The following is a 12,482-nucleotide window of genomic DNA, read 5'->3' as shown; positions in this document are numbered from 1 at the left end:
ACAGTGTGTTTGTAAGCTGTTAACAAATGTGTTACCACTATTGATACTTCATGAGGGTTTAACAATCCCGGCATTTGTTTTTATTACATGTTGCCTCCCCTCCATCGCTAAATCAGTGAAATACATTTCAATGCTGGTTATGGCCATTAATATTAACCAATCCCTTCATTACCCTTTAATCAGTTGCCAACAGGATATTAACTAAAGTGGCATTATTAATCCCCCCTCATGCACAACTCAGTTATTTTCTGTTTTGAAGTGTACTTTGGTAACAGCATAAGGTACAGATGAAACCGAATAAAGGGGTTGCATTCAAAGTGAATTGATGTATGGCACATTGCGCAAATGATCGATCATCTTATCGCAAACTGAAACCATGTCAATTTGCATGGAAGTAAAGGGCATTGTTCACTCTATAGAAGGCATGGCATGACTTGCCCAAATTGGATTGTAACGGTACAGTAAGGTGTATTTTGTATAGTAGGTTGCTGCATTTATAATGATTTTTTTTTATCCCGGGCATCGTTCACACAGTTCTTGATACCACCATTGACAGGTAAGTTTTTTTTGCAGTGGAAAAGTGTCAATGGTGCAGTACCCCAATGGCAGTGCTTTCATGACATTGATTATGTTGCCAATGTAACCCTTCACATTGTCCAATGCATGAGAAATGAATCACTGCAAAGGGCAATCTATCTTTTCCTCATATTAGTTAAGTGAGAGTGCTAACCCATTTTTTTTTTATCTCTTCATGGGATGTACGTTGCTGGCAAGGCCTGTATTTGTTGCCCATCCCTAATTACCCTTGAGAATTAGCGCCTCAGGTTTTCACTCCAATTACTTTCAGCACTTAATTTGCTTTTTCAGTCTATGTATATAATTTTTTTTTGATTTTCATTATTGTTCCAGAGTATCCAAATTCATCTACTGTGACAGATTTTTAATGCGGCTGACACTGCAAATTTGTCTCAAATACAGTTTTAAAGATTATGATAAATGTAACTGTACCTTTTTATAGCCCTTAATGTTTCTTTATGATGCCCATCATTGAAAAATGTATCTGTCCAGAACCAAAGGATGCAGATAGGTATTGAAAAGATCAGGCAGAGGTCCACCTTCTCTGACGTAGATTGGTTCCACTGGCAACCATTGTCAACACACCAAACGGCCCCACGCTAAAAATTTCAATATTCACCATGCTTCATGAAGCATCTTGAGACATAGAAGACCACAAGGACTTCAAGCGTGCCCCTAATAGTATCGGCAATCTATGTTATTCCCACTGTACCAATTGGGTTAGATGAAACTTAATCTGGAGACGCTCCAGATTGCTGACTGGTGGCGAGTCCTTCTTTGCTCATGTTGATTGGAATTGGTCTGTCAACTCCCAGTTTGTCATCACTAGTGAGAGCACAGCAAAAACCCTCCAATTGAAGCGGCCGCATCTCGCATTGTGTGGTAAATGGGTGTCAGTGAAATCCATGGTGACTCCTGACAAATCTCTCTCTCCACGATTTAGTCAATTCAGAGTCTGCCCGGAGTCCCTTGCCTCTTTCAACGTACTGCAGTCTTGTTGCAACCTGCTCAGAAATATGTAAAACCAATTGACTTGATCTGCCAAAGTGTCTGATATTAACAGGGCTTTGATTTTTTTTTGTTTTCTATAGTTCATGGTTTCCCCCACCCCCAGTGCACACCTTCCTTCATTTTATAAAATCACAACTCACTTAGTGTTTGGAGGCTGGTTTCCATTCAAAGACTGAAGGGGGTCCCTGCGAGTTAGATATTTCTTGAATTAAAGGCTGAGCTTGTGAAATGTGTTATGGACCATGAAGCTAGCATTTGAATTCTAACCTGCCTGACATTACATTGGAGCCTCTCCAAGATTACTGGTTGCTACATCCAGCACAGCACTGGATAGAGTTGAAGTGACAAGCAGGTGCGAGAGAAAATTATTATACCATGCTTCACTATTTCATGTTAGCTGACTGCAGAGCAGTGCTCATAGAAACAGAGGAATTGTCCGCAGTTGCCTGCCTGCCTTCACCCTGGGTCTGATCTGTGTGGCTAGAAAGTAACAGTTGTATTTTCAGCGTTAGAGTTGAGGTACAGATCAGCCATGAATGACAGAAGCAGCAGAGTCCCATGTAGGCCAAAAGTGATGCTGTTTCGGCGCACACCTTTTTCACTGTCTAAAATTAATTACAATTACATCAAGAAGTGTGAAATAAGAAAAAACAATTCAAATTTTCCTGCCAGAGACCTTGTACAATTCACTTTAGCTAACTATTTCATATCTACTGTGGCTACAAGAGCAGATCAGAGGCTAGGAATCCTGCAGCGAGTAACTTGCCCCCTGACTCTCCAAAGCCAGACCACCATCTACAAGGCACAAGACAGGAGTGTGATGGAATCTGTCCACTTGCCTGAATGAGTGCAACTCCAACAGCACTCAAGAAGCTTGATACAATCCAGGACAAAGCCTTCCTCTTGACTGGCACCCCTTCCACCACCGACGAACAGTGGCAGCAGCAAGATGCATCCCAGAAACTCACCAAGGCTCCTCAGGCAGCACCTTCCAAATCCATGACTACTGCCATCTAGAAGGACAAGGGCAGCAGATACATGGGCATACCACCTCCTGGAAGTTCCCCTCCAAGCCACCCATCATCCTGACTTGGATATATATTGCCATTCCTTCACTGTCGCTGGGTCAAAATCCTGGAACTCCCTAACAGCACTGTGGGTGTACCTATAACACAGACTGCAATGTTTACAGAAGACAGCTCACCGCCACCTTCTCAAGGGCAGTTCGGGGGGTGGGGGGGCAATAAATGTTGGCCTAGCCAGCAACGCCCACAGCCTAAAAACAAGTCCCGATGAATTCTGCTAGACCCTGCTTTTTAAGGTGTTAACACAATATCAATGGTTTTAGAAGGCAGTCAGTTTCACTTATGCAGTGCTGAGGTTGTGTTGGGGAGATCGTGGGGGAGATGTGGGTGAAAAGGATATTTCTTGCGACCCCAGTTCTTATTTCCCTTATGTCTTGGTGAATAATAAACATGGCATTCAAGGTATTGCCTGGGCAAGGTACTAAATCATTTTAGCAGATCATAAGATTGTGAGAAATAGAAGCAGGAGTGGTCACTTGGCCCAACGAGCCTGCTCTGCCATTCAATAAGATCACTTTTCTTCCACGCCCCCCCCCCCCCCCTCCCCCCAACCCAACGCCATCAACCATAAACTTTGACTCAAAAATCTGTCCAACTCAGCCTTGAATATATTCGTGACCCAGCCTCCAGAGCTCTCTGTGGAACAGGACACACACTGCATTGTTCTAACAATATAATTTAATATTCTGTTTGCTTTGTTTACTCCTGCTTCAAGGTGATTTGACAGGTTAAGTGTCAGATCCACTGTTAGTCTCAAATCCATTTCTATTTCACCTTAACCTCCACCATTCATAATGTGATATCCATCTGTCCTCAGATGTAGAACCTTATATGTATCTGCACTGAATTTCATCTGGCCATCTACCATTTTTATGTAATTCTACTTGTAGGTTTGTGGATAAAGAACAAAGAAAGGTACAGCACAGGAACAGGCCCTTTGGCCCTCCAAGCCTGCGCGATCATATTGCCCGTCAAACTAAAACATTTTGCACTTCCGGGATCCATATCCCTTTCTTCCCATCCTATTCATGTATTTGTCAAGCTGCCTCTTAAACACCACTATCGTACCTGCTTCCACCACCTCCTCTGGCAGTGAATTCCAGACACTCACCACCCTCTGCGTAAAAAATTTGCCCCGCACATCTCCTCTAACGTTTTCTCCTCTCACCTTAAATCTATGTCCCCTAGTAATTGACTCTTCCACCCTGAGAAAAAGCTTCTATCTACTCTGTCCATGCCACTCATAATTTTGTAAACTTCTTCCAAGTCGCCCCTCAATCTCCGTAGCTCTAGTGAGAACAATCTGAGTTTCTCCAACCTCTCCTCATAGCTAATAACCTCCAGACCAGGCAGCATCCTAGTAAACCTCCTCTGCACCCTCTCCAGCGCCTCCATATCCTTCTGGTAATGTGGCGACCAGAATTGCACCCAATATTCCAAGTGTGGCCTAACCAAGGTTCTATACAGCTGCAGCATGACTTCCCAGCTTTTGTACTCAATACCCCTGCCGATGAAGGCAAGCATGCCATATGCCTTCCTGACTACCTTATCCACCTGCGTTGCCACTTTCAGTGACCTGTGGACCTGTACACCCAGATCCCTCTGCCCATCGATGCACTTAAGGGTTCTGACATTTACTGTATAATTCCTACCTGTATTAGACCTTCCAAATTGCATTACCTCGCATTTGTCCAGATTAAACTCCATCTGCCATTTCTCTGCCCAAGTCTCCAACCAATCTATATCCCATTGTATCCTTTGACAATCCTCTTCACTATCTGCTTCCTTTCACCCAGCTGTGCCCCCTAGTTCAGTGTCATGTTCAAATTTGGATAGTTTGCATTAGATTTATTCAAGATTAGAAATAGTAGGATTAGTGCTAGGGTTCCCTCTGGCACAGCAATCCGGCCTTTCCCTACATTCTGAGGCCATTCTCTGATAAGTATGTGCTGGATTTTTCGCTTCGCCCAAACAATTCCTTTCCAATGTGCTCATTTTTCCCACAGCTTTCATTTTCAGTAGCAATCTTTCTTGGAAATCTAGATAAAGTTATGTCAAGTGTTTGTCCACTTTTTAAAAAACTTACAATATCACACTTATTGCTTATTCCTAGTTTCCTGAGGAGATAGTGGATCTGTTTTGTACTGCCCACAGCCCTTGTAGTGATGGTACTCCTACAACAATATAGATAAGAATTCCTGGGATATTAATAATGATAGAACCAAGTTTTTAGATTATAAAATTAGTCGTTTGGAGTTACAGACCTTGACTATCGCTGAAAAGAGATGCATGTTGAAGCTTTTCGTCTTATGTCAGGGCATTCGCAAGAATACCAAATGTAAAGGGAGCAAAGTATTTACTTCATGAGATGAGAATGCTGACTTGTTGGTCAGTGGACTCTGGTAGAGACGTCACCGTGGAGAATGTACCAGTTAACAGATGACTGACAGTTAACTGCTAAGCTTTGTTTAAATTCAAACTAGGTAGATTGACTCTGGTCAAGGCATTGCCTGGGAAATGGACCAGAGAATGGCTGTCACTTATTTTGTTCCGTTAAACAGACACGTACATGCTCTTGCTTTCTGCAAAGAGCAGGGCTATGTGTATTAATACATGTAGCTTCTAGCACGAGTAAGTGCGCCACACAGTGAGTCCGACTGATAATCTTAAATTGGTTGTCAACATAATTCTTAGCACACCCAGACTGTTTAACAAATGTTGTCCAATCACAGAATCACATCTAATGTTGGACACTTCTGAGTTTTGCAAGCACGGGCTGGTTAGGTACGGTCAGTACTTTGCCTGTTGCAAACAGTGGCTGGGACATGCTGTTTGATACGATCTGCCAGTCTTTGGGACATACAGACTATGTACCTAGCATCACAATGGCACAGAAATTCATATACCACATTACTCATTTGTGTGGCAGGCAGAACATCTTTTTGGCTTGATGGCAACATCCTGTTAGTGGCGAACACCACTCGTATTGCTAATGCATAGTGGCCGCGTGAAATGGCTAGTTTCACGTGTTGCTCAAATTTTTGAGACACCTTACCCTTCCAGGGTAATCGGAGATAGACTGAGCCCTTTTCAGGACCAAAAATGGCTGCCATTCATGAGTTTCCGCGATATGCAGCGAGCAATTATCTGATCGGGGTAGCCATTATCTCACAGGACGGCTTTTTCAGCATCAAGCTTGCATGGTGAGCAAATGGCTCAGTCCCTATTTACAAGGTTGCCGATAAGACCAATCTTATAGCTTGTGGAACTGTAGGAATCTCAATGCATATATTGACCAGTTAAGGTAGGTTTGCAGTAGATGGTAGTGTATTTCTCAACTAGTACATCAAGGAAAAGGAGCTCATTTGACTGCTGCATTTCAAAGCTGAAATTTGAGCTCAGGATGGAGCCCATTAAGGTATGTAAGAAAATTCTTACATGCAGCTGCGGATTCAAATATAGCAAATGTATCATCTGCATATCAGAAATATGCAAGGGGTAGGAGATTAGGTGTTTTGCTGTTGAAGACTCGTTTCTCATGGAACCCAACAAAGATGTTTGCAAGAGCTGGGCCTAGAGAGGAATCCCATGGCAACACTCTCTATTTAGGCATACATGGTGTCGCTAAAACTGAACTCAACAGCGCGACTGGTTGAGTTCACAAGTTAAATGAATACTGATTCACACAATGGCGGCGGGTCTAGATCACCATGATACAGTGCTGCGGTGCAAATGTCTATGGCTTCCTTAAGCGGTAGATTGGTGAGTAGGCTAACAATGTCACAGGAGCACACGGACACGGCATCGCTATCGATATGCAAGTCTTGTATGGTCTTCGCAAATGTCATGGAACCCTTCACAGTATCGGTTGAAACCTTTCTCAAAACTGGTTGTAGCAACTCACCCAACCATTTGACCAATTCATGTTGTGCAGAACCAGTCACAGATAAGCTGAGGCTTAAAGGGCCATCACTTTTGTGTGTCTTTGGCAAGCCATACATACGCAGATGCAGTGAGCCGTGAGGACGAATCCTATCATATATATCGCCTGACAGCTCATTGCGCTTACACAAGTCCAACAAGCATTTTTTTTTAGCTTGCTTTCGAGTAAGGCTGTCCATTCGTGCTGAGCAGCAGGTCCAATGGATATGAAATTTGACCCATCATTAAGTATAGTGTGCATTTTGTTGATTATAGTCAAGGATGTTAAGGATGACTATTCCAGTCCCTTTATCAGGTTTACAGATATGTATGCCTGGGTTGGCCTCGAGGCCTCACGACACTACCAGATATTCGCTTTGCATGTGAAAATCAGCCAAGTCATCCCCTCTAGGCCCAGCTCTCGCAAATGTCTTTGTTGGGCTTCAATGCAATGACACCTAAACTCCTACCCATTGCGTATTTCCGGTAGGTAGATACGTTTTCTATATTTGAATCTGCAGCGGCATGTAAGAATTTCCTTACATACCTTTAATGGACTCCACCCTGCACTCAAATTCACTTTGGAAATGGAGCAGTCAAATGAGCTCCCTTTCCTTGACGTGCTAGTTAAGAAACCTGCCAGGGGATCTCTACTAACATCTACGACAAGCTTACCTTCACTGATCAGTATATACATTGGGATCCCTACAGTTCCACACGCTATAAAATTGACCTTATTGGCAACCTCATAAATAGGGCCCAAGCCATTTGCTCACCTGCAAGCTTGATGCTGAAACAGGGCACATCAAAACCATCCTGCGAGATAATGGCTATCCTGATCAGATCATTCACATGATCATATCATGTATGTCGTGTCAACTCATGGGCCTAAGGCCACCTTTGACCCTGAAACATGCCCAGTCTACCTCTAATTACCCTGGAAGGGTAAGGTGTCTCAAAAATTTGATCAACAGGTAAAGCTAGCCGTTTCACCCTGCTACTATGCCGTAGCAACATGAGTGGTGTTCGCCACTAACAGATGCTGCCATCAAGCCGAAAAGACGTTCTGCCTACCATGCAAATGAGTAGTGTGGTATACGAATTTCAGTGCCAGTGTGATGCTAGGTATGTAGACCGTATGTCCCAAAGACTGACGGATCGTATCAAACAGCATGTCCCTTCGGCTGTTCGCAACAGGCAAAATACTAACCGTACCCAACCAGCCATTGCTTGCAAAACTCAGAACACAGTGCCTAACATTAGATGTGATTCCACAATTGGATAACACTTGCTAAACAGTCCTGGTTGTGCTAAGAATTACATGACAACCAATTTAAGATTATCAGTCGGGCTCGCGGTGTAGCTCACTTACACGTGCTAGAAGCTACATATATTAATACACAGGGTCCAGTTCTTTGCAGGCAGATAGAACATGTACACATATTGTGCCTGCTTCAACTGAACAAAATAGGTGACAGCCATTCTCTGGTTCATTTCCCAGGGCAATGCCTTGACCAATCACAGTCAACCTGCCTGGTTTGAACTTAAAGCTTAGCAGTTAACTGTCCATCAGTTAACTGGTGCATTTTCCATGGCCTCTACCAATCAGAGTCCATTTGCCAACCAATCAGCTCACTGATCTCGTGCAGTATAAATTGTTGTTCCCTCTACATTTGGTATTCTTGCACATGCCCTGATGAGTGCAAGACCAAATGCTTTGACATATCTTTTTTCCATGATTTTGGGATTATCGTGTTCTGATGATACTGCTACTTTCGTCCTTTTCAATCCTGGAATCCTTGGGGTGGGGAGATGCTATTGGAGCAGCCTGATGAGTTGCTGGAGTACGCCCTGTACATAATAAACAGCAGCCACAGTGTACCAGTGGAGGGAGGGAATGAATACCAAGTTGAGAGGGAGGGAGGCGGTCATGAAAACTGCTTTGTTTTGCCTCTGGACTCTATCTGCCACCAATTTCATTCAGGCTTATATAGCCAAATTGGTCAGTGTTTGCTAACTAGATTTTTTTCTCACGCCTGTTTTGCTCTAGATCACTTCAACCAATCTTGAGATCATTCCAATACATGATCAGCTTTGTATTGAAGATTTTCATTTCCAAATTGAAATCTTTTGTTTAAGCATGATTGAAAACTAACATCTATTCATCCAGCATAGACCAGTTGAGTTGTATGGCCTGTAATCAAGTATGGATATCCTGTGTCCTCTATCATGCACAGCCTATGTGAATCCAGATTAAATCTATCTACCATCAGAATATCCATTTGATGCTGAATCCTTTGAGTGATTCAAAATCTCTTCTCAAATAGCCATTTCAGGACCAGCTTGATGTCAACAATTTTCATAACTAGACCAAAACCTGCTCCATATATGAGTAGCGTGAGTGGTAGGGGGAAGCTAATCTGCTGAATTCTACTAATGGATCAGTGTTAATAACATCCCTTGTACAGCGCTCAAACGTTTTCCCCAGGATTGATGTTTGTCCAACTGATCTATAATTCACAGTCCCATGGATTGTTTTCTTGAATATCAGGATCATTTTTGGTTTTGATTTATGGACTTCCTAAGACTATCGACCCAGCGGCTTGCTTGTTTCTTTGCCGTTCCTTAATGAATCCACAGTTTATCCTGCTTCATCCAAATGTTCAATGGACATTTAATTCTAACAACCCACCGGTATATATTCTTCCAATAACTTGTTGCTGTTACAATGCACCTTTATGCCATCTAGCCCTTGCTGCTGGTTGTCATATCCTTTTTCAATATTTTTGACCCTGATTAGCTTTGACCATCTCTTCCAGTGGTTATGATCTTAGTGCTGCTATATTATTTACTTTCAGAGATTGCACTTGCCTTAAGATGTTAAAGTATTTTATTTTCTAGGATTTTTTTTCCTGCTTAATCACCTCCTTTGACCTCTTGTCATGGCTGTCCGAAAGGCTTCCACAAACTTAATTATTTATGAGCTTTAATTTCACTTTGAACTGCCTGTTGAAGTGTTGACAGACTTCCTGGTTATTAATGGTTCTTGATGGCCTACTTACTAGTAAAGCTAATCTAGCCACCTGCACTATTTTGTTTCGCCCTCTTGAGGAAGTGGGTGCTGATCATATCTGTAAAATTATTCATAAGTTCACCTTATCAAAAATGGATAAGTTCTTTCGCTTGCCTAATTGCCTTGCTTAATCTTAATAAGAGATCAGAGTAACGTAAAACATGGAAGAAGAATAATATCCCTTTCCACAATGTGTCATCCTTTTAAAGCAAATCCTTGAAAAAGGATATAATTGCATTCGGAGCAGTTCAGAGAAGGCTCACTCGACTCATTCCTGGGATGAAGAGCTTATCTTATGAAAGAAGTTTAAACAGGTTGAGCCTATACCCATTGGAGTTTAGAAGAATGAGAAGTGATCTTATTGAAAATATAGGATCCTGAGGGGACTTGATAGGTTGGATACCAGTTGAATGTTTCCTCTTGTGGGGAGACAGAAACTGGGGGACAAAGTTTAAGATTAAGAGGTCCTCCCTTTAAGACAGAGATGAGTAATGTTTTCTCTCAGAGGGTTGTTAGTCTGTGGAATTCTTTTCTACAGAAAGCAGTGGAGGCTGGGACATAGAAGTTATTTAAGGCCGAGTCAGCTTTTTGACAGAAGAGGGAGTTGGAGGTTATGGGTGCCAGCAGGAAGGTGGGATTGAGACCACAACCAGATCAACCATGATTTTATTAGGCCCGAAGGGCTGAATGGCCCACTTCTGTTCCAAAGTCCTATGTTCCTATTATGGGAGTTGATTTAGTACACTGCTGCCTGAGCTTAATGGATGTTTGTCACCGTTATTGCAAACTGTCCTATTGTCAAACTCGTATAACCCAAGTGCTATTTAAGATAGTCAGCAAATGTTTAAATAAAATATTCTTGTGGTACTTGCTATTTAAGAGGGTGGAAACAATTATCTCTTAGTGTTCATGTCTACTATCTAGTTTATAAAATACCTTTCATTACTGTGTTTTAGGACAATTCTAACTTGTATATGGTGATGGAGTACGTGCCAGGTGGTGAAATGTTTTCACATCTTAGAAGAATCGGAAGGTTCAGGTAAGGTTTAGATCATGTGCCCCAATGGATGAAATCATCTTACACTTGAAAATGGTCCAAAAATGTCTTTTTGAATCTATACCTGTGTGGAAGGGGGATTGTCTGTAATAATTAATTCCACTCATTTTGGTCTGATAACCCAAATTCTACAGATAAATTTTTAGGATAGTAATTTATGACCTTTAATTTATGCACTTTGATTGTCAACTCTCTCTAACAATCTGTATGAGCAATACCCTATGGATAGAATTTTGTGTGTCTATTAACTATTGGAGCAAATGGTAGTACACCGTTTTACAGAGGTTTTGGTTTTAGTATACTGAATACCAAAAACTTTGTAAATTTGAAGAAGTTTGAACCTGCTTGACAATTATCAACGTCCTGGGAGTTACCATTAACCATAAACTGAACTGGACTAGCCACATAAATATTGTGGCTACAAGAGCAGGTCAGAGGCTAGGAATCCTGCTCACCACCTGAACCCCCCCCAAAAGCCTATCCCTATCTCCAAGGCACAAGTCAGGAGTGTGATGGAATACCCTCCACTTGCCTGGATAAGTGTAACTCCCACAACACTCAAGAAGCTCGGCATAGTTCAGGACAAAGCAGCCCACTTGTTTGGCATCCCATCCATTACATTAAGTATTCACTTCCTCCACCAACAGCACACTGACAGCAATGTGTACCATCTACAAGGTGGACTGCAGAAACTCACCAAGGCTCCTTCGATAGCACCTTCCAAACCCATGACTTCTACTACCTAGGAGGACAAGGGCATCAGAAATATGGAAACACCACCACCTGCAAGTTCCCCTCGAAGTCACTCACCATCCTGATTTGGAAATATATCGCTGTTCCTTCACTGTCGCTGGGTCAAAATCCTGGAACTCCCTCCCCAATAGCACTGTGGGTGTACCTACACCACGTGGACTGCAGCGGTTCAAAAGGCAGCTCACCACTACCTTCTCGAGGGCAATTAGGGATGGCTAATAAATGCTGGCCTAGCAACCGACACCCACATCCCATGAAGAAATGAATACATTTTTTAAAAACTTACGCAGGGGGTCAGTCTTCTAGATTGAAGGTTGAGCCCTTATTAATTAATTTGGCTGTGCTTTGAGATTCTGTGTTTAGGATTTAGGAAAATGATGGGGTTATGTATTGTGCTTTTATCCACTATCCTACAGCTCCCTTATAAGTACTGAGAATCCATAAGTGCTGGTAGTATTTCCAAACTATTCATTGTGTTAATGCTTATTGTTGAATTCCTTGGAGGCGCTCTGTATCTGTCACTTAAAAGGGTAGAATAGAATGATAGGGAGCAAAAGGAGCTTCTGCACTTGAGCATTGACACCAATCACAGTGGCAAATTTACTGTGTGGCTGCAAATGCCCTGGGTTGATTGGGTGCAGGAAAAAATGTGTCTTCACTAAAGTTTTGCTAAAACAGTTGAGATTAAGAGAAAAGGCAAAAACTTCAACCAGCCTTTGCAATCAGCCCCTTCTTTGTAAAGAAGGGTCCTAACGCTCTGTAGCCATGTTGTTTAATGAAAGTTCAAATGATGACTCTCTTAGCAGGGAGAATTGTCGACACTTGTACAGTTGTTAACATTTAACCCTGCAAACTGGTGGTTCTTGACGAGGCATTCACTTGAAGAACTCTAATCCTTCCAAGTTCAAAAATTATTAAATGCAGAATTTTGTTTTATGTAAAGGAGGATATCAACAGTGCAGAGATTTACATAATAAGCGTGTAAATTTCCATCCCTTGTCACACT

The 12,482-nt window shown here is 42.2% G+C and overlaps 1 protein-coding gene across 3 annotated transcripts in view; it reads left to right on the top strand.

Annotated features, from left to right (window-relative positions):
* prkacba (protein kinase, cAMP-dependent, catalytic, beta a) overlaps positions 1–12,482 on the top strand; it is a 143,912-nt gene that overhangs the window by 116,948 nt on the left and 14,482 nt on the right. For all 3 annotated transcript variants that reach the window (XM_078560675.1, XM_078560676.1, XM_078560674.1), the window contains exon 5: positions 10,623–10,705. In XM_078560675.1, the coding sequence (XP_078416801.1) occupies positions 10,623–10,705 (83 nt within the window). The remainder of the gene's footprint in view (positions 1–10,622; positions 10,706–12,482) is intronic.

The sequence above is a fragment of the Cetorhinus maximus genome, chromosome 17 (genome assembly GCF_964194155.1).
Source record: "Cetorhinus maximus chromosome 17, sCetMax3.hap1.1, whole genome shotgun sequence".
Classification (NCBI taxonomy): domain Eukaryota; kingdom Metazoa; phylum Chordata; class Chondrichthyes; order Lamniformes; family Cetorhinidae; genus Cetorhinus; species Cetorhinus maximus.
This window is presented reverse-complemented; position numbering and strand designations above follow the sequence as displayed.